The sequence below is a fragment of the Crocodylus siamensis genome, chromosome 2 (genome assembly GCF_052110815.1).
Source record: "Crocodylus siamensis isolate JL-2025a chromosome 2, ASM5211081v1, whole genome shotgun sequence".
NCBI classification, from domain to species: Eukaryota; Metazoa; Chordata; order Crocodylia; family Crocodylidae; genus Crocodylus; species Crocodylus siamensis.
The window spans coordinates 165,379,382-165,406,556 of NC_143396.1; the positions used below are offsets into that span (position 1 = coordinate 165,379,382).

At 49.4% G+C, this 27,175-nt stretch overlaps 2 protein-coding genes across 5 annotated transcripts in view; both read right to left on the reverse strand.

The window, feature by feature from the left end:
* Positions 1-25,287, reverse strand: part of GTF2E2 (general transcription factor IIE subunit 2) — a 77,246-nt gene extending 51,959 nt beyond the window's left edge. The window contains exons 1-3 of one of the 4 annotated variants that reach the window (XM_090032057.1): positions 25,149-25,287; positions 24,234-24,342; positions 15,927-16,107 (exon numbers count right to left, since the gene is read on the reverse strand). In XM_090032057.1, coding sequence (XP_089888183.1) covers positions 15,927-16,107; positions 24,234-24,341 — 289 coding nt within the window. In that variant the 5' untranslated portion in view covers position 24,342; positions 25,149-25,287. Of the gene's footprint in view, positions 1-15,926; positions 16,108-16,240; positions 16,760-16,794; positions 16,912-24,233; positions 24,343-25,148 lie in introns of those variants that run through there. The other 3 variants (XM_090032058.1, XM_090032060.1, XM_090032059.1) reach the window with 3 other exon arrangements.
* A 102-nt stretch (positions 25,288-25,389) lies between these two features.
* LOC149871055 (spectrin beta chain, erythrocytic-like) overlaps positions 25,390-27,175 on the reverse strand; it is a 53,642-nt gene continuing 51,856 nt past the window's right edge. The window contains exon 7 of the mRNA XM_090034547.1: positions 25,390-25,689. Within this exon, the coding sequence (XP_089890673.1) occupies positions 25,390-25,689 (300 nt within the window). The remainder of the gene's footprint in view (positions 25,690-27,175) is intronic.

Sequence of the window (27,175 nt, forward strand, 5' to 3'; positions counted from 1 at the left end):
AACGAAGCCATGCTGGCTGTTGTTCAGAATCCTAGCTTCTGCAAGTTTATCACACATACACTCCTTAACTAATTTTTCCAGAATTTTCCCTGGAATACAAGTTAGGCTAACTGGCCTATAATTACCGAAGTCCCCCCTCTTCCCTTTCTTGAAGATGAGCACAACCATTGGCCTTCTTCCAGTCGTTGGGGACCTCTCCGGAGCATCATGAGTTTTGGAAAAGATTCGCTAGGGGTTCCATGATGACTTTGGCCAGTTCCTTCACCACTCTCGGGTGAAGTTCATCCAGTCCTGCTGACTTACGTCAATTTTCTTTAACTGATCACACACCGGTTCTACAGCAATAATAGGAAGGTGGTCATTTGAACCCTGCTCATTCTGGACCCCAGCTGACATGATTTTCCTCTTGGCTTGGTGAAAGACCAAAGCAAAGTACAGCCAGTCCTCGACTTACGACTTCTCCAAGTTGCGACGAACATCACTTACATTTATAAATTAACACCATTTCAATGTTTCAACATAGGTTTTGTCTTTACAGTGGTCAACACCGTGTACAACTGGTACATGGTGCAACGGGAGGGGGAAGGGAAGGGACATGAGGGCACATATCAACGCCCCCCGTATCCTGTGCCCATGCAGCCCTTGTTAGTTCTCGGGAGAACTCTAGATCAAGATCCTCGCCCTGGTTTGGTGGTCTTTTGTATACACCTACAGTTAGATCTCTCTCGCCATGCCCCCCACCCCCCCTGTAGCTTGACCCTGAGGCTTTCAAGCTGTTCTTCTTTGGAGCTGATGTCTGTCTCCAAGTAGATGTACTGCTCATTCACATAGAGAGCTACACATCCACCTTTTTTTCCTACTCCGTCCCTTTGATGCAGAGCGTAGTCCTCCAATGGTGTGAGGAGTCCCACCAGGTCTCCATAATCCCTACTAGATCGTAATGGCCACATCTAACAATTCTGAAATAATCCAACTATATTGAAGTTGGGGCATTAGTTTCAACTTGTAACTCACAACTATTTCCATCCACAGCTCTTAAAATGGAACAGCCTTCTAATGAAAGTATAATGACATACCATATTTACCCAAATACAAGACAACCCTGAGTTTAAGACAAGCCCCCAATAATTAGATTCTATACATGGAAAAATGTATAAACTTATTATAACTGTCCATGTATGGAATCTTATTATTGCGGGATCATTTTATATTAGTTTCCCAAGTACTGGAGGCAGTGGTGGGACAGGTGATGAGGGGGGCAATAATGGAGCACGACAAAAACAATGACTATCTGCCTCTACAACCTCCTGGGGTAACAAGCTTCATAAGCTAACTGTGTGCTGCATGAAAAACTATTTTCAGGTTTAAGCCGGTCTCCTGTTAATTTTGGTGGGTGCCCCCTAATACTAGTATTCTGGGATTAGCAAATAATAATTCCCTATTCACTTTGTCTATGCTCTTCATGGTTTTATAGACTTCTAATTATACCCCCCTGCCACCTATCATCCTTTTCCTTTCAAAACTTAAGTCCTAGCCTTTCTAGTCTCTCCTGGTATGGCAGCTGCTCCACACCCCTGATCAGCTTGGTTGCCCTTCTCTGCAGCTCTTCCAATTCCACATCCTTTTTGAGATGCAGAAACCAGAACTATACACAGTATTAAAGATGTGGGTGAACCATGGATTTGTATAATGGCATGATAATATTTTCCCTCACATTTTCAATTGCATTCTTATTTATGGCCAACATTTTACTAGTTTTTTTGTTTGCTACTACACATTGGGCTGATATTTTCACAAAACTGTCTACAACAACTTCACAGTCTCTTTCCCGAATACAGTGCTGGGTTCTGAGCTATGATATGTCTAGGTGAGCTTATTTTCCCCATGTGCGTTACCTTACATTTGTCAACACTGAAATTCATCTGCCATTATTTTTGCCCACTGTAGCTTTGTGAGATCTCTGTGAAGGCCAGGTTACACATTGCACTTTGAGCTGCTTGAGTGTTGATCAGTGTTAGTGCTAGCTCAAGTCTGGAGCAGTCACATGTTCAAGCCAGCAGGGGCCTTGAGGTCTGAAAGATAAGAATCCCCCCCACTCCCTTTTTGGGCTTTCCCCCCTGTGGCTCCCTGTAGTCCCTGACCCACACCTGGGGCTCACTTATGCCCCCCCTCTCATGTGCCCCAGCTTCTTTCACCTGCCTGCTCACTGCAGAAAGTGACAGTGGCCAGGCCACCAAGTTCCCCAGGATCCTGCTCCCCAGGATAAGCCAGGACAGGGGAAGCAGAGATCAGGGGTGGTGGTGGGGTAGCCAGATAGCAGGGCCAATGTGGGTGGGTGGCAGGCCTGATTCAGGGGGGCAATGAGCTAATCTGGGCTAATGGCTTCCCCCCTGCTCCTGTGGGCTTCCCCCCACCCCAACTTCCCCCTGGCTGCTGGTGCAAACAAAGAAGAATCGACCTATCCGCCTGGTTCCCAATGCCCATTCTGCCACCACCAGGCTGCTGCTCTCCTCTGAGCTGGGTGCAGCCCTGACAGCAGCAGTAGAGGCAGGGGCTAGGCAGGTGGGTTTCCCTTTCTTGCCTGCTCTCCTAAGTCAGCACTAGCAGCCACAAGTAGGCCAGGATGGGACCCAAGGGGATAGTAGACTGAACTGTATTGTTAGGGGACAGAGGTGGCAGCTGGTAGCCCAATCTAGGGAGGGGAGGGGAAGAGGAGAGTGTTACACAAGCTGGGTAACACAGATCAAACATGAACCCAGCCTGGAGTTGCATAACTAAGTCACACAAAGAGTGATTAAAACTAGTTTCTTGTGTTAATGTGTAGACAATCCAGGGATTAATCCACAATTCACCTAAAATTAATCTGCATCAAGGCCCAGAGATCCTTCTGTAACTCCTGTCTGTCAGTTTGGGATCTGACTACCCAGAATAACTTAGTACTACCTGCAAATTCGGGAGATTTCACTGTGCACTCCTATTTACAAGTCATTGATGAAAGCATTGAACAAACCACCACAGATCTCCACTTCTTTATCGACAAATGAACTTTCCCTCCAATCCCATGGCAATTCTGTTTTTTTTAAAGCCTTTGTCCAAAGCTTTTTGAGAATCTAAACATTATGAGAATCCCCACTGTCCACTTGTTTATTAACACGTCCAAAGAACTCTAGAAGAATGGAGAGGGGGGGTTTCCCTTTATGAAAACCATGCTAACTCTTCCCCAGTATTTCATATCTGTCCACATGACTGCCCATTTTATTCTTATAGATTCTACCAACTTGTCAAGGCCATGGAAGTGAGTCTGCATGACCCAGGATAACCTCTGGAATCCTTTTTGAAGATGAGTGTTACGTTGGCAATCCACCAGTCCTCCAGCATAGAGACCATTTGTAAAGATAGCTTATATAGTATCACCAACAACTTTGCAATTTTATATCAGAATTCCATCAGAACTCTCAGGTGAATACTGCCAGTCCCAGCAACTTCTTGTTTATCAAATTTGATCCAAAACATCCTCTACTTTCACTGTAACATGATGCAACTCCTGAGGCCTACCAGCTAGGAATAACTGATCTCGTGTGGAAATTCCTCCAGTATCTTCTGCAGTAAAACACTCATGCAATGAATTCATTTAACTTCTCTGCGATAGCCCTATAATCCTGAAGTACACCTTTTATACCGTAGCTATCTAATATTCCCACCAATTCTCCTGCTGGCTTTCTGCTTCTGGTATATTTAAAAAGTTTTTACTATTAGCTTCAGCATCTTTAGCAAGACACTCCTAGACTTCTTTTGTGGCCTTACTTGACTTGCCAGGGTTTGTGAAAAGTATACTTTCGTCTCTTCATTTGGGGATACCTTCCATTTCCAGAATACCCTTTTTGTCTTTGATAACATCCTTAACACTGTAGGTTTTGTACTGTACTGTTTGGTACCCTTTTTGACTTGTAGCATATACTTTTCCTGAGCCTCTAACTTTTTTTTTTTTTTTTTTAAACCAACAGCTTCCAGGCTGCCTGAAGGTCTTATGTTTCTGACTGGTCCTTTAACTTCTACCTTCTTCATTTTTGTGTAATTTCCCTTCTCGAAGTTGTATATTTACATGGTGGTTGTTTTTTCAGCTTATTCTCTCCTGCTAAGATGCTGAATGTTATGGCTGCTGTTACAGAGCGCCTCACCTACATATACATCTTGAGTCAGGTCTTGTGTGTTACTCAGGATTAAGCCTAGAATTGTTTTTCCTCTTGTAGTTTCCAACACAAGTTCTTCTAGAAAGCAATCATTTATTACATCCAGAAATTTTATCTCTGTATCACTCTGAGGTGTTTGTTTATCCAGTCTATGAGAGGATAGCTGAAGTTTTCCATAACTGTCTGTCTCACTATTGTAGCTTTTCTAGTCTTCCTCAGCATTTCACAATCATATTTGCCTTCCTGATCAGGTGGTCAGTAGTACAATCCTATTGCTATGTTTCTTCTTTTCAAGTATGAAATTTCTATCTAGAGAGATTCTATGATAGTTTCTCTTTTAGATAAGATTTTCAGTGTTACTGTTCACGCTATCCTTAAAGTGCCATTCCGCCACCTCCATGTTCTACTGTCACTCCCATATACAATTTGTAACCCTGCATAACAGTATCATTTTTCTACCAGAGTGTCTTGACACCCACCTTGCTGGGCAGACCTCAGCAGTCCTTCCTGTCCAAGTGCAGGGGAGCTGGACTCAGTGATCTTTTAAGGTCCCTTCCAGCCCCTAATATCTGTGAATCTATGAAATCTGAGATGCCTGTTATGTCAGAGTCACCATTCAATACCAGGCATTCTGATTAATCCATCTTATTTAGACTTCTAGTATCTGTATAGAACACAAAAAGGTTTTCAAGTTTTTTGGACTCAAGGCATCCCTTGTTTGACTTGAGACAACCCTCCATAACTTTTCCCCCATTTCAAGAACTAATGTATTTATTACAGTGCTTACCTCCTTGCAGAGGGGTAGGACAGTGGAGACAGAACAGTAACAAGGCAGGAATAAGCCTAAGCCTAAAACTGCATTTCTCTCTTAGCACCCGCTTATCTCCTCACACGTTGCAGCACCCTTCAAAAGATCTCACAGCACCCCATGGTGCCCCAGCACCCTGGTTGAGAATCACAGATGTAGAAGCACTTATAACTTCTATCTTTGCTTGGTTGCCCAGTGCTGCTACATATGCACAAAGACAAATCAAAACAAATTAGTTAAATCATCCTTTGACTCTGAATGAAGTAGGGTTACATTTAGTGTAATTCTGCTATACTTGTAGGTCTATATGATTCTGTAGCCATAAGAGCTGCAAAGTACCAGCATGTATTGGTATCCTCCAATAAGGACAACTTGTAAGGTGCGCGTCTCCTTCCCAGTCTAGTTTCCCAATAATTTCAGTTCCTGAAAAGTTGCAGGAACTTAGCTGAATCAGCTACAATTGTTTTCTCTGCCCAATCTATCCCATAGTAATTGGAAGCTAAACTGTAAAAATTTACAATTAAAATCAACTATATGTCCTTAAATTATTTAATTCACTGCAAGATGGGGCCTGAAGGGGGGAAAAAAAAACCAAACAAGCCACACACTAAAAAATGTGTAGCAGCTGACATGTGCTTGCTAGCAGTAATTCTTTCCCCCACCGTGCTTCTTAAATGGTATAACTGTTTTGTTTGTCCATAGCCTCGATGGCATCTTAAGTCCTGTATCTAGGTCACTAGCCATAATATCTCTGGCCCACTGATGAAGTATACCTGCAGTTTAGTACATTCACTCAAAAAATTCTGGATGCTAGCTGATACTACTTCTGCCTTTCTGGGATGGTAAGAAAAGCAAAAGCAACTGCTGCTACTCATGACTGAATTAACTAAACCATCACATCCAAAGAAAGAATTTTCTTCCTGAACCATGCAGTAGAATAACCAAATACTGAAAAATCCCAGACTGGATACATCTGTCATAGCTAAAATTACCACCTGTTTTGAAAACCATTCTGTTACTGAGCCAGTCAAAAACCAAATGAAAACTGAACTAGATGAAGCGAATGTCTACCTAGACCCAAAGCAATCTGGATTGAAACCAAGACATGTAATGAAAGCCACTTTTGTTACATTAATGGACATCTCATGCTGTCACTAAGCATAGGTATCTTCCCACCTTCTATTCTCCTAGACCCCTCTGCAGCATTTAGGCAGGATATAATTTTGTCTTCCTTGAAAAATATGGCAGACCTCCTGGGGAAAGGCAAAATAACAAGTCCTTCCTGTTAGGTAGGAAACTGCTCTTCCACCACTATTAAGGTAAATAACATACCTTAATAGTGGTGGAAGAGCAGTTTCCTATCACTAAGACCTCCTTTCTCACTTATCGATTCCCACAAGGATCAATTCTGTCTCTAGTCATGCTCCACATAGGTCATTATATAATGCTCATCACCTTTTTAAGTAAGCACCTTCCAAGAATCCATTCAATGATGTGAACAACGGACGTGTGAGAGATGGTTCTCTTATTCTCCCCCCGGGGAAGAAACACATACAGTAGCATGTCTTTTTATTTGCTTGCTGTACATGCACATATGTCATGCACTTGACAGCAGATGATGACATCTGTCATGGTCCTTGGTTTCTGGAGAAATTAATTCCACAGTTTTGGATATCAATAAATTTGTCTCCTGCACAGACAAAATTAACTCTTAACATAGAGTTCCACTGTATTAGAAAAGCAGAGTTGTTGACCAATATTCATGCTTTAACCTCTTTTAAATACCCTGGACCAAAACCATCAATACGAACTTCCCTTGAAGTTGACCTAATATTCTACAGAAAGCCACAATAAAATGCAGAGGAGAGGTCTGAGACCAGGGTAAGCAACTTTACCCTTCAGACACAGTAAGCATGAAGCTTCCCAACATACAAAACAATTTTTTCAGGGGTTCACTTAAGACTGAGGAAAGCACTCCCACAGGATCGAAGGAACTTCACCTTCTACTACAAATACAAGGCGGGTTTTTTTTTATTCTGGCCTTTTCTAACTTCCACAGAAATCCCTCTTTAGGCATCTGAAAGGTCAAAGACACCTATGCTTCCATCAGTAAAAATCTTTAGGCATCTAGAATTTTACTCCTGCAAATGCTCCAAAATGCTGCCACATTGATCACATCTAGCATAGCAGGATATGAGATCCTGGGGATTTGGGACAAATTCTTTAGAACCCAACTGTACAACTAAATGTCTGCCAGCGGCCTCAGGTGCTCATATTTTCCCAAGCAAGAGGCAACTGTGACCACCTAAAACCCAAGATCCTGCTCCTGCCTTTGTTTCAAGGTAATGGCGAAAGGCTCCATAACAGCTCTGAACTGACTGCCCAGAGGAGTTTGCCATCTATTGACTTCTCTGTGAAATCCTATGAAATATGAACTTTCATTTCTACCCAGAAGAACTTTTACAATCTTTTTTCCAATGCCTGATGAAAGGTGTTTGTGTCTGAAAGCCTGCAATTAAAAGATTTTTTTTGCAAAAGTCTTGTTGGTCTAATAAAAGATATAATCTTTACTGCAAGTCCTGATTGCCTTAACTCAAGATATGACATTCAGCTCTAAAAGCCAGGTACCAAGTCAGGCAAGGCAATGCTGAGCACTGCCACTTCCAGTCTTTATATGAATTTGGACTTGATGTAATTATATAAATGGAAGCCAGATGAGATATTTTCACATTCATATACAGTTTTATAAAGACACTTGGAAATTTACGGGGGTCACTTCTCTCTTGAGAAAAGACAATTTCCCCATCCTCAACACATCTTAGGCAAAGAATTATTTCAGTTTCAAATAGAAAAAAATAAAGTGATTTCTGTAATTCTTCATAACCTAGCTGAGTTCTACCACAATTAATGGAACACCCTGGCAATTAATGAGTGCTTTTATTCAACATTTGTCATTTAACAGATGCGCTCATACAGGGGTGGGCAAAATGGTGGATCTTGCCAGCAGCTGGACTCCATTTCCCAGCAGCCCCTGCCCACATGGCTGGGCCTGGTCTCCATGGCAACCCCAGCCACACCTGCACTGTGATAGCTCAAGGCTGGGGTTGCCTTGGAGACCAGCCCCAGCTGTGCTGCCAGGCTGGGTAGTAGGGCAGGGGGGTGCTATGGAACTGCTGGGATCTTGCAGTGGGGGCAGCTCGGTGCCAGGGCAGAGCCATGATCTGCAGCCTGAACACTCTGGGCAGGGGTTTACAGGCAGTAAATTGCGGCTCTGCCCCAGCTTAGGACCAGGGTCACCACTGCAAGGAGCCAGGTTATTGCTGTGAAACGCTGCCTGTGTACCCCTGCTCTGGCCCCAGCCCAAGCTACCACAAGATCTGCCACAAGATCACAGCAGCTCTGGAGCAGGCCCAGAGTAGCCCCCTGCCCTGCCCGCATGGCTGGGGCTGGTCTTCAAGGCAACCCTAGCCTTGCGCTATCACAGTGCAGGCATGGCTGGGGTCTCCATGGAGACCAGCCCCAGCCATTCTGGCAGAGGCTGCTGGGAAATGGAGTCCACTGCCGGCCATGGGCTGGACTTGGTCCGCCCCTGTTCTAATATCCACATTTTCCTTGTACTATTTCTAACATTTGTCATAATACTAAATCCATTTTCTTGAATCATTTACTTTAATCACAGGGATAAGATTCTTTTCCAACAATCCCATTATGCAGAAGCTACCTACAGTCACAAGAAAGCTTCCTATGCTCCCTGGGCAACTGAATACCCTATCTTTCAACTGGACTCTAGAACCGGAGTGTCTCAAGTTTTAATATGGTTGAGCAAACAAAACCAATTAAGTGGAACTCTTCAGTATTCTTTGTTCCTGTTACTCAGCCACCCGGTTTTCTCTCTAAAGCAGGGGTTGTCAACCAGAAGTACTTGGGAAGGCCCTAGGGGTATGTACAGGTAGACAGGGACAGAGTGCCACTACCCCATGCCTCTGCCTCCCAGGAGCAGGGCTGCAGAGGTGGGGGGAAGCAAGGGCAGCACTGCCCCTCTGCAGGCCACACAGGTACCATCTAGCTGGCCAAATGCTGGCGGGGGGGTGGTGGTGAAGCTTGCACATGGTGGCCACCAGCACCACCAACCACCCAATGCAGTCGATGCTCTGCATGCGGCTACCACCACCCCCCACCTCTCCCGCTTCATGTCCAGCCACCAGGGGCACACTTATTAAAAAAAGGTTGAACACACTGCTTTAAAAGGAAGGAAGCTGCTTGGTGCTCCCATTTTTATCTACCTTAAGAATCTTTATACCCATGGCACTCTGACATCTACATACTCAGTATCCTGTTCAAATTCACAGATGACAACCCTACCTTGTCATGCATGAACCCACAGATGCATCATGAGCAGGTCCAAGGAGGTGATCCTCCCCCTCTGTGTGACACTGGTCAGGCTGCAGTTGGAGTACAACGCCCAGTTCTGGGGGGTGCACTTCAGGAGGAACGTGGACAACATGGAGAGGGTCCAGAGGAGGCCACCCACATGATCAGGGGTCAGCAGGGCAGGCCCTACGAGGAGAAGCTAAGGGACCTGAATCTGTTCAGCCTCCAAAAGAGAAGGCTGAGCAGGGATCTGGTGGCCATTTACAAACTAGTCATGGGGGACCAGCAGGCATTGGGAGAGTCCCTGTTCCCACGAGCACCTCCCAGTGTGACAAAAAAATAATGGTCACAAGCTGGCAGAGGGTAGATTCAGGCTAGATATCAGGAGGCACTACTTCACTGTCAGGGCAGCTAGGATCTGGAACCAACTTCCAAGAGAAGTGGTGCTGGTTCCTACCCTGGGGGGTCTTTAAGAAGAGGCTAGATGTACAGCTTGCTGGGGTCATTTGACCTCAGTACTCTTTCCTGCCCATGGCAGGGGGTTGGACTTGATGATCTGCTCAGGTCCCTTCCAACCCTACCAACTATGAGACTATTATATGTGGAATATCACTGTGGTTTGTTTGCGATATTATCAAGGCACAAATTGGCTTTAATGTCTGGCCAGGTTATTCTATATGATGTGATTAACACCTTTATAGTGTCTTAAATGTAATGCGTGTCAGGGCCCTTAATAAGAACAGACTCAGATAGCTAAATTCCTTCAAAAATAGTATTGAATGTTGAGTCCAGAAAGGCAGAATGATGTTTGGAGAAGGAGACTGAATTAGGAACTGAGGCAGGCCTACAAAAAAACAAGTATAAGACTGTTCTGTATTCAGTAATGACTTCAGTTAGCAGGGCACCTGGTTAGGATGATGAAAATGGATCAGCTATGTCTCTTGGGTGACCATTCCTATCCTATTCAATATCATAGCTGATTGAGAAGATAGAGAAACACCTAAGAGCTCTTTGTGTGAACTATAGGAATGGAGGGGGTGGGGACAGGAAAGAGATGGCAACAGAGAGCAGGAGACAAATTGTAAGAGCTAACTAGGTTGTGGCCAAATGAAGCATTTCAGCTATACTGGGATATGCCACCATACAGCTAATCTGTTTTATTGGGTGACACAGACATCACCCATTGTACTGCAGAGTCAGACCCCTGCTGTTCCCGGGAGCAGTGACCTTCTATCCAGTCTTGTAGGACAACACCTGGGGGATGTCTCTGAAAAGGGATAACCCTGGGTTTTTCCACTTGCAGAGATGTACCTTAGGAAGCTCCTAGCAGGAAATCCCACTGGTACATGTATCCCACTGCTGCACCCCAAGTCAGGGCATGGTAGTATGATATGCATGCCCAAGAAATTCCCAACTAAGCTATTCCCAGGGCACATCTCTGCAAACAGGGGAACCTGGGAAGATTCTCCTGGAGCTTCAGGGGCCCAATCCTGTGCACCCTAGCAATGTAAAGCCCCACGAGCGCTTGGCCGGGTATAACTGGAGAGGGCAGGCAACAGGTGACTCCAAGCAGGCTGCATTCTCCTACCCCAAAGCAAACAGACATCTACTACATAAAAGTAGCATGAATTTACACTACCCATGTTGCTGCCACAATTTTTGTGGTGCAACAAGGGGCATGAATGTCTGCTTGCTTGGTCTTGTGCTGTAACAATAGATACTTATGGTGGCACAAAGTTGGTGTCTGTTTCCAGTCTAGTACCCATACAGCCAGGATGTAGTAGCAGTGAGATGAGCTACATTAATGCATTAATTATAAATGCACAGTTATTAAAATGTCAGCACAAGAAAGAGTAAAGTTCCCTGCATCTATAGCATAAATTGGACAATAGTTTCAAAAGAGAAAAACCATGACAGATATTGCATCTAAATTCCTGCAATGTACTTAGTCTTACATCCATCTTAACACAGTCTTCGTCTGAACATTCAAATAAACCTTGCAATTTAGTTAAAAATGTTATAGATTCCTATTCAAACAGCTTGTTTTTAAAACAATGGAGATCAGTGCCAGAAGGAGCACTGCAGACAGTCCTGTCTACAGAACTGGTATGAGACAGCCAAAAGCAATGCAAATTTCCTTATATGGTCTCATTAACATGCTTCAACAACTACCTACTCCCGTAGTTCTTACAGGAAAAAATAAAAGTGCGTTTATTCATTCCAGTGATTTTCAGTTTCTTATCTTAGTGAGACTACATTTTTTCCCCAACTTTAGTAGCTAAGAACATCAGAACCATGACACTGGGTCAAACCAAACATCCATGTAGCCAAGTATCCCATTTCCAATGGTGGCAAGAAGCAGACGTTACAGAGGAAGAAAGTAAAAAATGTGACGTGCAATGATCCATTCTGTCATACATTTCTGGTCTTATGAAATTCAAACTCTTAACCCCTTTTTGCCCCACACAGGGAACGGTTGATGTAGGAGTACGGTCTATCACAAGACAGCAATTTGATAAAAGGGCGTATACAGGCAGCATAAAAGGCAGTGACACTGGCACCTTCGCAGAAGAGTTTTGGCTTTAGTGTATGAAATATGGTAGCTATGGTAATGTTAAGATATATACACCATCCCTCCTTGACTGCCAAGTACAATGCTACCCTCTCCTGGGGACCCTGGAACATTGAAAAAACCACGGCGAAGGCACTGAGTCAATCTGCCAATGCAAAAGGCAACAGGGCAGAAGCATCAATTTGCACCAAGAACAGCAATTCTCAGGGCCAAGAGTCCCACCATCTGAGTCTTAAGAAAAGGGTTCAGAGGAATTTTGCATTTCTCTTTAGGGCATGAGACAAAAGCCATAGCCAAGTTTCATGGGCTGTTTCAAGAGCCATCTGTAGGAAGATAAATCCTCTATCTAGCTAAACAGATATCTGCTTACACATAGGGCTTGAGATCACTTTTGCAAATCCAGCAACAGTAGAGACAAGGTGCTTGGAGGAACCAAAATAAATAACTCCAGGATTGAGGCAGAAGCCAACGGTTTAACAAAGCACTGAGGGAAAAGATAAACGCTGGAACAGCACACCAGAATGTTAGATTTGGGGGGGGGGGGTCATCCTTGTTGCAGCATGGCATTGATTTGATTCCTAGAGCTTCTGTAGGACAGATCCAATCTTCGCAAGCCAGATCCAGCCCACAGGACATAGGCTGCCAACCCCTATGCTAGAGCATCACATCAATCAGTGTTGCAGAAATGCATTGGGAAGTTGAAGTAAAGGCTTTAGGCAACCTATCAAATTGATGGCTGACAGCAGAAATCTGCAGACAATAATATTCACTGTATTTTATTCCAATTCTTCACTGACCACATAGACCAGTTTAAGGATATCCAACTTGATTTTTAAATCCCTAAATCCTTGCCTTCATTTTTATTAGAAAGATTAAATAAAAAACAACCTTTGACCAGGACAGAGGAACTTGTGGGTACATCTGAGGTCACAGCACCTTCATGGGTTTACAGATCAAGAAGTACTCCAAGACAAAACAATAATCACTGATTTCATAACATGAAAAGTGAGATACAAAAAACCCAAAACCCTTTTCTTTGTCCAAGCTTACATTTTTCACTCAAGATAAACAGCAAGAACAGACAAATGAAAATGAAAACTAGATAAATAAATAGTAAGAAATACAGGGAAGATAGAGAAGTTCTCCCCCTGCCCTTTTTTTGAGCATTGGGATGCACTTAGAATAAGGGTGGGCAATTATTTCAAGCAGAGGGCTGCTTACTGAATTTTGGCAAGCTGCTGAGGACTGCTTGGGTAGCCCTGCCCCTTGACAGGTGCCCTGCACCCTGGTCATCATCTTAGGACCGGAAGTACCACCCCCTAACCTTTGCCACCATAAGCCCCTCCCCCTTGCCCAACAAAATACTCCTTCCAGCATGGGGGTTTGTCATCTTGGAACCAAAATATACCAAATTATATTCTAAAAAAAAAAACAAACCCAAACATCTACTACAACATTAATATGATTTTAAAAAAATAGTGTGTCCTGATTTACTTGTGTTTGTGTAGTGTACATAGAGGTGATTGTGTAATAGCTTAAAATGAAGTCTTACTCTTGTATATTGTGGGGAGGTACATGCACGCATACGGCTGAAAAACATTGTGGCATGTGTGGAGGGCGAGGGTTTGCCCACAGCCCCACCACCACCACCTCGTGGCAGGCAGAGCCCCTGGCAGTGCTCCTCCAAGGCCAGGCTCCATATCCCTGCTGCTTCTGGCCCTCTGCTCCTGCCACTTCCCCCTCCCATGTGCCACCGCTGCCTTTCTCTTGCCACAGCACCACATCCCAGCTGCACAAGAGGCCACCAGACGCAGCAGGAGCTGGCCCAGCCCAGCCAGCACAGCACCAGCTGAGAATTGTGGGGGCCAGGCCAGCTCCTTCCGAGTGCCGCGGTCTGGCACTGCAGCCAGAAACCACATGGTACTGAAATGGTGTGGGATGAAGAAGGGGGGCGGGCAGCAGCATGCAGGAAAATGGGGAAATGGCAGTGGTAGGCAGCGGGGGAGCAGCAGTGAGCAGGCACACTGGGGCCAGGACAGCAGGGCCCAGAGTGAAGTGGCAGGAGGGCAGGACATGGGCCAGCAGGGGCTCTATGGAGCCAGGCTGGCTCCCCCCTCTCCCTGCTGGCACAGCCTGGCCCAGCTCCATAGAGCCCTTGCCAGCCCAGGCCCCATGCTCCTGCTGCCTGCTTTGGGCCCTGGCCCCAGCAAGGGCCTGCGCTCCTGCCCACACACCCACTTGCTGCAGCTCCCCTCTCGCTGCCATTTCCTTCTTTTCCTGCCTGCTACTGTTCCTCCCCATCCCCCCACCTGCTGCTCCAACCCATGGTTCTCAGGTGCAGCACTGAGACCACAGGAGCCAGCTGAACCTGACCCTGAGGACTAGGGTGATCGCCCACAGTCCTCCTCTGCCTCCCTCCCCCTGTTCTTATCTGAATTTCCCTCCAGTACAGGGAAGGCAGGGACAGCCCCAGGGTCCCAGAGGCTTTCAGCTGGGCATGGGGCTGGGCCAGCCTTGCTGCAGTTGCTGGGTCCTGCCACAGGCTTCCCCTGGGCCCTACTGCCCCATGTGCCTTGTCATCTTCCACAGGCAGCTAGGGCACATAAATATTAATTTTCTAGATTTTTAGGAGTCCCGCAAGCCATATTTTGTCCGCTCTTGACTTAGATGCTATGAGACTTGGCCCTGACATACAATCCTTGATAGACAAACATTGCAAAGTTGGGGAAACAACAAAAAGGAGTAGTAGAGCTGGTAGAAAGAGCTAGGGCAGGGGTGTCCATCCTCCAGCCCACAGGCCAGATGTGGCCCATCCAGCCCACAAAGCTCCTCACAGGCCAGGAAGTTTGGCAGTGGAGGAGCAGTGGCAATGAATACTGCCAAACTCCTCTGCTGCCAAATTCCCAAGTCTGTGCAGCAGGTTGGGACCGGACCATGCCCCTTCTCCCTTTACTACTGGTTCAGGGCCAGGTCATAATCTTCCTGCAGGACCAGGGCACACTTCCCACCCCATATGGCTGCATCTGAACTAGATCATGCCACCCCTCCTGCAGGACTCAATGGGGCTGTACTGCCATCAATCTCTGGAGTAAGATCATCAGCCAGATCCAGCCTGTGGACAGACTGGGCACTGCTCATCTGGCCTTGTCTGGCAAAAAAAGTTGAACATCACTGAGCTAGAGCACTTCAGAGCCATAAGCATCAAGAACTTCTTCATGTACCAAGGTCAAGCATAAACTGACTGAAAAATTCACATTAGCATTTATGGTATTTCAGGAATGGCACACAACTCAAGACACAGAGGGGGTGGTAGTGGGGGGGAGCGGACATTCAATCTCCACTCTAGTCTCATGCTAAGGTGCTTGAGCGAGAACTGTAGAAGACTGCTCTCTTCAGAGCACGGGTGGCCAACCTGCAGCACACGTGCAATAGGCCACTTCTGCGGGTAGCATGTGGGAGAACAGAGAGGGTCCAGGGAACACAGCAACAGACAAGGGCAAGGAACAAAGCATAACAACAGATCAGGCAGGGAGCACAGGACAGGGAGACAAATGAAGAGAAACAAATTGGGCAAGGAACAAAGAACAGAAAGCAGGGCAGCAGCTCAAGCAGGGGAAGGGGATTGAAGGCGTGCGGCTTAACTTGTGGCCTACCTGCCAAAAAGATTTGGGCCCACTGCTTTAGAGCAGGGGTGAGCAAAATGAAGCCTGGGGGCCGGATGTGGCCCGCCAGGCCATTCTATCCAGCCCACAGGGCCCCTAAAAAATTTAGAAAATTTGTCTGCCCTTGGCTGCCTGTCATGTGGCCTCCAATGGCTTGCCAAAACTCAGCAAGCAGCCCTCCGCCCGAAATAATCACCCACCCCTGCTTCAGAACATCACGGGTACTTAAGATCATGGAAGCAGTGACTCATTCAAATTAACCGGACACACAGACAGGTGGTAGAAAACCAAACCAGCCCTAAAACCAGAGCTACTTTACCAACCTGCGTTTTGTTTTGAGCTTGATGATCCACCCTGCTCTACTTTTGCTTTCTTCTTTTTAGAAGATGAAGAATCAGAAGAGGACACTGGGCGTTTCTCTACAGCAGGAGTGGAGAGGGCTCTTTTTTTGAATAGCTCTCGTTCTCTCAGCAGGCTCGGATCCATAATTCTGCGATGAGAAAACTGGTGGGGGGACAAAAGTGAACCGGATCAATGAGGCACCTCAAGGCATATGGGGCTCCAAATTCCTTTATCTGGCAAGCCACTCCTTTCCTCTAAAGCACATGTCTGAGAGAAGCCAGGTACTGACACGTGCCTTTCAGGTTTGGTTTTAGAACTGCTGCGGCATCACCTGCTGATGCAGAGAAGAGGGATCTGTCTGCGGCAGAGAAGGGGCAGCCGCTCAACTGGCCTGGCCAGAGACCAACGGTTTCTCTGAAGACCATACTCAGGGAAGTGTTTTATGACGTTTACAACTCAACTGACATTTATTCTACCCAATTGTTTCAAGTTAAAACAACAATTCATCCTCGTGACTAGAGAGCGCGGTGAAAACCATGAAGCCGCTGCCATTTGTCAGAGGCTGCCGGTGCCCAGCGAGTCGCTCTGCTCCCGCTGAAGGCTGCCGGCTAAATAATGCCCCCGGCACAAGGGCGCCGGCCCGAGCCGTTCCGCCCGAGCCGAGCTCCCAGGCCGGCTGCGAGGCCCCGGACGGGCCGACTCGCTGCCGCGCTGGAGAGGGCCCCAGGGCCGCACGCAAGCGGGGCGGCTCCGCCACAGGCCCGGCCGCGCTCCCCTGGCGGGCGGCCGAGGGCGGCGACGGCGACGGCTGCACTGGGGACGCGAATCCCCGCCCCGCCCCGCACTCACCCGCGAGCGCAGCCCCCGGCGCAAGGCAAGAGAGACGCGGAAGACGCAGGGAAACACACCAGGAGCCGCTCGCCTATTGGCCACCGCCTCCACTCCCACCAGCCTCTGCGCGACCGCGCTGGGCGAACCCGGAAGTGACGCTGGCCGGCCGCGGTTACCAAAGCGACCGGCAGCGCGAAGGCCGTGCCCCTACTGTGACGTTGCAGAGCGGAGCAGACGTTCCGCCCAGCCGCTGCGGGAAGCGGGGTGTCGGGCTGCGGGCAGGTGTCCAGCGGGCTTCGTGGGGCGCGGGAGCAGGCTTTATAGCGCACAGGCCGTCGGGGGCGGGGGGGTTCTTCTTGAAGGGGCAAACCAGCTCGTGCACCCAAAAATAGCTCTTCTAACCAGCAAGTACTCCAGAGGGCAGGTTTCTGCCTAGTCCCGCCTCGAAGACCTGTATCATGCTGTTCCTGGGGTCGCAGGGACGCCAATATCTCACAGCCCTCCTGTCTCTGCCCCCCCTGCCATGAGAAATGACGGCGGGAGCCCTGGTTGCCCCTGGCCTGCCCTCGTGGCAAGGGGTCAGGCAGCCCTGCCTGCATCTTGCTGGGCCTCCTCAAGCATGGGCACCGACTTCCACCCTTTGAGCACCCGGAGGACTCTAGGACTGTTCAAGGCACATTGGGAATGTCCCAAGGGTGGTGGGGGACAAGGCAGGTAGCCCTGGCCCCTGCAAAACACCACCAGAAGCACAAGAATATCTGCTCTGCCCATTATTACAGAAGTTTCCTGCCCTGGTTCTCATGGGGGACTTTAATCACTCTGACATCTGCTGGGAGTGAATACAGCAGTGCGCAGGCAATCCAGGAAGTTTTTGGAGAGTATTGGGGATAACTTCCAGCTGCAAGTGTTGGAGTAGCCAACTAGGGGCCGTGCTTTTCTTGACCTGCTGCTCACAAATGGAAGAATTGGTGGGAATGTAGCATAATGGATTGCAAGTTGGGCAGCATGAGACCACGAGACAATTGAGTTCAGGATCCTAAGGAAAGGAAGGATGGAGAGCAGCAGAGTAAGGACCCTGGACTTCAGAAAAGGAGACCTCAACTTGTTCAGGGAACTGATGGGCAGGATCTCCTGGGAAGCCAGTCTGAGTGGGAGAGGAGTCCAGAAGAGTTGGCTGTACTTGTAAAGAAGCCTTACCAACGGTTCAGGAACAAACCACGTTCAGGAAGACTAGCAAGTATGGCAGAAGAGCAGCTTAGCTTAGCAGGGAACTCCTGTAAACTAAAATCATAAAAAGGAAGCTTATAAGAAGTGGAAACTTGGACAACCAAATAGGGAGGAGTATAAGAGCATTGCTTGGGCATGCAGGGATGAAGTCAGGAAAGCCAAAGTGCAATTGGAGTTGTAGCTAGCAAGGGATGTGAAGGGTAACAAGAAGGGTGTCTACAAATATTTTGGTAACGAGGAAGACTGGGAAAAGTGTGCGTCCCTTAGTGAATGGGGGGAGGCAACCTAGTGACAGAGGATGCAGAAAAGGCTGAAATACTCAATGCCCTTTTTGCCTCAGTCTTCACAGGCAAGGTCAGCTCCCAGACTACTGCACTTGGGAGTACAGTTTGGGAAGAGGTAAGCAGCCAACAGTAGTGAAATAACAGGTTAGGGACGACTTAAAAAAGCTGGACAAAGACAAGTCAGTGGAGCCAGACAGGGATGCATCTGAAGGTGCTAAGGGTGTTGGCTGGTGTGACTGCAGAGCCTCTGGACCATCATCTTTGAAAACTCATGGAGATGGGGAAAGGTTGTGGATGATTGAAAAAGGGGAAATATGGTGCTAATATTTAAGAAAGGGAAAAAGGAGAATCCAGGAAACTAGACTGGTTCTGTGGATGTAAGCAGACTAGTGGATGTGGTATACCTTGATTTTAGCAAGGCTTTTGATGTGGTCTCCCACAACATCCTTGCAGGCAAGCTAAGGAGGTATGGGCTGGATGAATGGTCTGTACGGCGGATAGAAAACTGGCTATATCACTGGACTCAGAGACAAATTGGAGAGAGTCTAGTGAAGGGCAACAAAAATATGAAGAGGCTAGGGCACGTGACATTTCAGGACAGGCTGAGGTAACTGGGCTTATTTAGTGAAGGGAAGAGAAGACAGGGAGGATTTAATAGCAGTCCTCAACTACCTGAAGGGTGGGTTGAAAGAGGATGGAGCTGAACTATTCTCAGTGGTGGCAGATGACAGAACAAGGAGCAACAATCTCAAGTTACAGCAAGGGAAGTTGAGGTTAGATATTAGGAAGAATTTTCTCATGAGGAAGGTAGTAAAACATGAACAGGTTACCCAGAGAGACTCAGGACTCTCCATCCTTGGAGGTTTTCAAGAACTGGCTAAACAAAACTTTGGCTGGGATGATCTAGTTGGGGATGGTTCTGCTTTGAGCAGAGGGTTGGACTAAATGTCCTCCTGAGGTCCCTTCCAACCCTAATTTTCTATTTTTCTATGTACAGAATATAATTATTGGAAGCCTGTCTTAAATTTGTCTCCCATCACCACTGCAATGGGGAAAGCAGTGGCAGGAGAGCAGGCAGTGGGGAGGGAGGCAGTGGGAGTCAAGGAACATGACCCCTGCACACTCCCATACCTTGTATTCTGCTGCCTGTTTCCCCCAGCACTTGCCCCCTCTGCTACCAGCACACTCCAACATCTACCTCCTTACTACATGCCCTCCCATGCCTGCACTTCCTGGCATCTGCTCCCCATAGTCTTTGCCCCTGCTCCTCGCCTTTCCATCACTACTGCTTATCCTCCAGATCCAGCAGGGAAGGGCTGTGGGACAAGAAAAGGCAAGGAGTTCATGAGGCTGAGCAGAAGCCCCTGGGCCCATCTCCAGGGGCAGCAGTCAGGCGAGCGGAAGGGGCAGGGCTCGCCTGCGTACTAGCCCAGGCTCAGAGCTGGGGCTGGCAGGTCATGGGTGCAGGTGGCAGGGAAAGGAGCACAAGACAGAGCAGATGGACAGGGACAAGCAGGTAGGCTGAGGTGGTGGAGTGGACAGTCAAGACAGTTCCTTATGACTGTGATGGTGACAACTGTTATGTGCTCGAGGGGCTGTGACCTGAGTTGTAAGTGGGGGGTTAATTAACCCTTTGAGTTTTCTTCCATGTCTTTGAGTTTGAGATGGGAAGACCAGGTGGAGCCTGTAGGGCAGGACCGGAGGCCATGGAGCAGGGTGCTGGGGTACTCTGTGCTTGTGTGACCAGCTTTCATGTTGTGCTTGGGCCCAGGAGCCCCTAATCCAAAGCAGTGAACCTGGGCTGAGAGGACTCAGCTAGTTAAAAAGCGCTGAAGCCAAGAAGGCTGAAGCCTGGACAAGGGGTTATGGCCTGAGGACCAGTGTCAATTTGGCTCCCACAGATCCTCCACAAGGGACAAGAGTCATCTGCAAGGAACGGGCATGGCTATGGGAGTGAAAAGAAGCCATAATTATAGCTCCAAAGACACAAAAGGAGAGGCTATCCCTGGAGGCAGCCTTCTCTTAAATAGAAACATAGCAACCTCAAGTTCAGGCAAGCAGGAGGTGAATGAGGCTAGGAAGGACTGACAGCCCAGGCTACCTGCTTTCCCTTTTCCATCACAGACCTTTGGAAGAAACTGGTTTCCTCCAAACCCAAGCTAGCCTTTGCTGGCCCCTGCAAAAGGAGCATCTGCCAGCACTTTGCAGCTCCGCTCCAGCCTCTGCGAGATGAGCCCTGTGCTGGTCCCTGCAGATGGGTGGCTGAGGTCCAGGGAGGGGGAAGTAACTTCCCAAGGCCATCGTGCAGGAGTGTGGCATAACTCTTAAACTCATGCAAAGCTGGGGCCTGCACACAAAAGCTAAAATACAAAATTCTGATGTTAACTGTGTGGCAGGCCAGTTTGGGGTGCTCTGGCACCCAGCTGCCTGCCTCACTGCACCCGATTAAAACCAGGCTTTGGATGCCTCCCCAGGGCTGCCAACTTCTGTCCAGCCCCCTTTCTGGAGCACACCTGCAAACCTGGGCTAACCACTGCCACTGTGGCAGAAAGCCACTTTGGTTTCTCCCCAAAATCTCTGCCCTGTGACAATGTGATTAGAGGGGCCAGCACAGAGGATTCACACCTCAGCCTGTCTCTTTAGGTAACTTGAGCTGGCTGCATTCCTGAGGGAGGGGGGAAACCTGCTCCCTCTGCCTACGTGACTGGCATCAGTTACCTGGGTAAGGGGTTTCTACCTGGTGAGCTGGCATCTGCCCGGTGACAGGTGATGTATCTCAAATTGGCTGGCTGATAGCCAACTGAGGCTGACCTCCACTGGACCAGGTGATTGAGGTCACAGGGGCTATATAAGTTAGGACAGGCTAGGAGGTGGGCTCTTTCTTCAGCCATGAGGTGAAGCAGCAGCCATGCGGGGGATACAGAGGAGCTTTACCATCTAAAGTTGGCTCTCTCCCCCAAACCCACGAGCTAGAAACCACCTGCTTACAGAGGGGAATTTCACCAGCCTCTGGAAGATGCTTGTGAGTAAGCTACTTGAGCTCTGTTTAGATATTTAGCTGGCAGTAACACAGATACATAATCAAAAGGCTACCTCAGTCACACTGTTTGCTCTTTAGGATTTCTAAGATACTGCTCAATCCTGTACCCTAGTTTACTCTACCCATTGTAACCAATAAAGTTCTCCTTTTTGACTGGTGTGGGAGACTTATTGAGGGGTGGGTCTAAATTATGCCTAAGAGACCCCTTAGGTCTGCGGACTAAGGGAGACTTTACTTTTTGCCCCCTGACTTGGGGAAGTGCCCCAAGTGCCTGTACTGGGTTGAGTACCCGTCGGACATTAGGCCTGTGTTTCCCCGAGGACACAGGGCCGAGACAGTCCCTTCTCGGGGTGGTGGTGGCGGCAACATTACCCCCAGGCTAGCAAGTGTGCTCCGGGAGAGGGGTCGGCCAAGCATAAGGCGCCCCTAGGGAGGCATTTGGAGCCTGGAAGATGGTTGGGCGCAGGGAGGTGGGCAGCTCAACGCAGAAGCGACCCCTACTGGCCCGCCACAGCCACCACCTGGGGTGTGGCCTGGTCTTTATGCAGGTTCTGTGGCACTTGGGGTACACAGACCTAGTTGGCCTTGAAGGTGCTTAACCCCAGTAGGATATATCTGGGTGCTTCTTATAGCCTGAAGCATAGAAAGTATCCTCCCTTAGAGAGCCGAGTGAAAGGAGCAAGAAGGCCTGCCTAATCCCTCTCAAGCATGTTCCACAAGACTGGCTATATTGAATAGCTTTATTGGGTAGAGAGGGTAGGCATGGGGAGGGGTACAAATTAAAGAAGTAACAAAAGAATAACCCTGAGCAAACAGAAACGCTTGGTAGTCCTTTGATATGCAACTAGTGTACATTAATCTACATTTCTAATTAAGCTTCCAGTAAGTTACTCACGTCCGCACCCCGAGCATGAGAGAGAGATAACCAGGGTGACAGACGGATGAGAGGACAAAGAAAGAGGAAAGGAAAAACAAAAAACAAAAGAGGAGGCTGGGAGTGAAGTTCTTTCACAAACTGCCCAGTGCAAGAGGATGCCAGTTCATGGCTAGGCCATCTCAAAAGAAATAACGAGGTATCACTTAGTAGATTCGTGATGATTTCAAGCAGCCTCCTAGTTGTCTGGTAGGCAACTGCGTGAAATGTCTGTCTTGGATTAATTAGTATCATGAATATTTCTTTTGCAATTAACTCATGTTTGTGTGAAGGAAGAGACAGTCTCCATCTCTGATAGGTGTCTCTCCCTGATTTACCTTGGTTTACCTGGTGCATCCCTTGATCTTCCAAGGACACTTGTATTTTTTGTGGTTGTAAATCACTTCCTTGCTATGTTCCAAACTTAATCAAACTGGATATGCTCTTGTCACTAAGGATGGTAATTTATTCAAACTGGAACTTTCTGATATCCAATAATGAGCCACTCACTTCACAGGACTTTCCTGTCCATTCCTGCTTGGGACTCTCTCGCTGTACACAGCGACAAGAATGCCCTGACGATGCTGGACTAAGGGTATACGAAAGCAGAGAAACAGCTAACAGCGCGTGCATCAAGAGTGGGAAATCTCTCTGACATCAACTACTGCTGCGCCCAGCTTCCTGGAGAAGTTGAAGGGAAAGAGACCGCCTTTTCATTGCCGGTTTCGTGAGAAATCATCACCTTATAGCCAAGTACTGGACTTTGCTTTGGCCTGGGATCATTTAACTTTGACCGTTTGTAGTAAATAAAGCTTTGCTGTCACTTGTCGAATGAGGGGTGGTATCAGTCCTCTGATACTAGTCCAGGACCCCATGTTTCTATCTGGTAACAGCAGGAGCCCAGCTCAGAGCATGAACCTGGATCTTGGTCTGTAAAGAGAGGCTGCTTCTTCCTCCCCCCTGGGAGTGCAGGATGCGGAGGGAGGCTGTGCTGTCCGTGAAGCTGCAGGGGACAGAAAACACTTACCTCTTCTCACAGGAGAGTAGGACATGGCTATCCAGGGACAAGAACATCTTGCCCACATGTCATGGGGCCCCAAGCCCATTACAGGACTGAGGGTCAGGGTGCATGGATGGCTTGGACACCCCCCACGCCCAGCTGAGCCGGCTGTCCTGAGGCACGCAGACTACCGGGCTGGCAGGGAGCAGGGTTGCCAGAAAACAGCATGTGGTTTAGCTCTGCCAGGCTCTCGCTCGGCAGCAGTTGCAAGAGGCTGAATCCGAAGGCCTGGGGTAGCCAGTAGGAGAGTCCCAGGGCCTGAAATGTGGGGGGGAGGGGCAGAAAAGTAGCAGGGGAGGAGGAGGAGAGAGGCAGAGTCACTGTGGCTGCTGGGGGTGGGGGAGGTCTATGAGGGGACCCCTGGCAACCCAAGGGACTGCTCTGTCGTGGAGGATGAGCTACTACAGTTAAGTCTTTCTATTTATACTCTTGCACCACTGTCCTCAGGCCTCACCCAGGCACTGCCCTGTTCAGTGCGCACCGTGCCCGTCTCCCTGGGGACAAGCTTCGCCCAGCGCGTCTTGCCTCTGCCTGTTCTTTTAATAAAAAGGAAACTCGGGGCCAAACCTGCAACAAGCAGCACCCAAATACCACCCCTTCCCCAGCCTGGCTGGAACCAAGCTCTTCTCATTTCACACACCAGCTGTTTGCCGACACCAAGGGGCTCTGCTCTGGCAACATCAAAGCAGCAGCAAGGGTTAAATAAGAGCAGCCCTTAAGCTAAATCAAGCAAGGTGGGACTGGGCTGTAGTGCATTGCTGTGTGCTGTTCCCTCCTCCTGCACAGGCTGCACCAGGATCCCTTCACCTGTGGGAACCAGACGGGAGAGGTAGAAGCCGGAGGGGCGGCAGCACCGGGCAGGCACTGAATTGGCATTCAACTCCACCCGGGGTCACTCCCGGCACCGCGGGAAGATGTCCCTTCCCAACACACCTTCCACTGCCGGGTCCCTGCGCTGCGCCACCTCTGCTCCCGCGAGTGCCGGGGCTGCAGCCCCTGGCCTGCACATGCAGGCCCTGAGCCCAGGCTGCTACCTGCCATCCTGAAAGAAAAGAAAAGAAAATACACTTGGCTGCCAGAGATAAATTGAGCAACGCTTTGTTTGAAGGTCTCGCACAAGAAGGATCTGGAGGGGCACTTTGCATTTCAATATGGATTCAGGAAAAGGCAATCGCCATTTACACCAACCTAACCTATCTACAAAGGACAAACCAGAGTACAGCACAGGTTCATCCAAGAAAACTGATCCACTTTTTATCTGCAGATCCAGAGTCTTTACCTGCACCTGTCAGCCTGGCACATGAAGGGCACACATCCTTGCAGCCCACCCCCAGGATCCCCGTACACCATTGCAGGTTTCCTCAACTCCATCTGTCTCGGAACATTTATTCTGGGAGGAACCTGACAGGCTTCAGGGTCCAAAAGGAGGTGGGGGAGGTGGGGGGAAGAGAAGAAAACGGACATTTGGATATCCATAGAAAGGGGCTGTGGAAAAAGGAGGTGCTGTCCTGCAAACAGCTCAGGAACTACGAGCCGTCAGGTGAACAGTCATTAAGCACGTGACGAATTACAGGCATCGTTGCCCCAATGCACATCCCGGAAAGCAGGCAGGGATCTGCTCTCCAGCCCAGCCCAGGGGAGCAGCGGATGCAAGGAGCCTTCAGCGCAGCTGGAGTTTATGGTGCCATCGTGCACTGGCTGTCAAGCCCAGGCAGGCAGGCCTCCGAGAAGGGGCCTTAGCACCAGACCCCCCAGTCTCTTGCCTTCCTGTGGCTGAGGATGGGCTGGAGGAGCCCCCGAGCACAGGACCATCTCCCAGCCCCGTCACATCAACTGCTGCAATCTCACCTCCGCGCCCGAGAAGCGTCACCCGCAGCTGCCACCTCTCACGGAAATCTCAGCGGCTCCAGAAGAAGAAAAGAAAGTGCAAATAAAAAGGCAAGCTCCCACCGCCAAGACAGTGACTGCGGTCCTTAGCTCTGCATGCGCCTGTAACACCGCTCAGCTCCGCTCAGCTCAGCTCCGCGGTGCTAGTCAGGCCTGCCGCTCCCAACCGCTCCCACCAACCCCCCCCAAACGCCCCGAGATTTCAACCCCAGCTGCTCCCGCCCGGCCCCCGAGCATAAGGGCTCTGCCCGGGGCAGGACCCGCCCTGCTGCCCAAGCGGGAGAGAGGCAGAAAGCGCGGCCCGGGGCGCGGCGCCGCCCCCGCGGCGGGACCCACAGCCCGAGGCTGCCGCGGGCCGGAGCTGCTGCCCCCCGGCCCGGCCCGGCCCGCGCAGGCGCAGGACAGCGGCGCCCGCCCGCCTCGTCCTGCCCGGCCCGGCCCGGCCCGGGCGCCCGGCCGGGGGCGGCGGGGGTGCGGACACTGGGCCGGGGGCAGCGCCGGGCTGCAGGGGGCGAGGCGAGCCCAGCACGGCGCCGCCTCCCGCTACCTGCCGGGCTCTTCCCGCCCCCGCGGCTCCGCCCTCCGCGGCCGCTGCCCAGGCTGCCCCGGGCGGGGCGGAAGCGAGGTCTGTGTGCGTGCACGAGTGTGCGCTTGCATGTGCCTGTGTCCATTCCTGTGTGTGTGCGCACCGTGCGTGCCGGTGCATGCATGTGTTTGTACTTGGGTCTGTCTGCCTTGCAGGCGTGTGCACATGTCTGCATGCATGCACGTGTGTGTGTCTGCATGTGCCTGTGTCTGTGCGTGTGCATGACTGTGCGTTTGTGCATGCGTCCGTGTTCATGGCAGGGAGAATATGCTTGTGTCTGCGTGCACACGTGCAGAGAGATGGTGCGTCATGAACGACACGTGCCCACAGCGGTGATGGGAGGGTGGCGGCGGTGGCGGTGGTTAGCGGGAGCTCGCGCAGACGGCATTGGCGCTGTCGGAGGCAGGGCTGGGAGGCAGTGGCTGTCTCTAGTGGGTTATGGAGTAGAGAAAGATCCCACACAACTTACTGATTCATTTGATGCGCCTGCCCGGGGGAGTATTTGGGTGACTGCACAATTTCACAATGATTGCACACTTAATTCCTACAACACAATTTTATTTTCAAATTCCTTGCTACACATATAACACTGCTTAGCGTTAAGAACTCCTTCCCAAACAATGCTGTAAGAATTGGTATCCCAAAAACAACTACAATTACAAGGAGAGGTTATTTCTCATGCTGTACTCACAGTCCTAGCATTCATAGAGACCAAATGCCCGAGGACACTTTCATTCTCTAGTTCTGGTTTTAGGGTTGTTCTCAGCAGCGATAGGAACAAGTCCCCTTCCTCGGGTCCCACTCGGGCGCTCCACGGCTTCAGCGTGAACGGGAGCTCTTGTTCACGGAGAGGGTGGTCGTCTGACCCGGCCTACGCTTGCGGTTCTTCCTTCGGTGTTGTGCAAGTGAGGTTCCCTCCAAATTAGGACTGTAGGTTTCAGTTTTCTTGGGTGAGTTGGTGTCTTGGGCCCCTCCTACCCAAACCTGTCCCTTCTCCCAATTTTGGGCTCGGTTCTTTCACCCGAAAGACTCCTTTCCTGGGTCGTCTTTGGGAAATTTTCCACACCACGGCTGTGACCTCTCGTGCCAAGCCCTTCCCAAAAGCCAGTAGGTTTCGATCTCTCGGAGCGTTTGCCCACGGGTCGCTTTTAGATTAACTTTGTTAAAGGCCTCTGGAGCTCAAATTCAAAACCCAAGACCTTCCTCGTCCGCTGTGACAGTGTCCTGGAGGGAAACCCTTGCGGGGTCCAGTCCTGGCTGAAGTCCCTCCTTGCGAGGCCCATCAGGTCCCGTGCAAGCCGAGCCCTGGTCTCGCGCCCGGGGGCTGATCCCGCGGTGCGGGCGGATGCGGCCAGGACGTGCCCGTGGGGAGAGGCGGAGAACGGGGCACACGTCACAATGG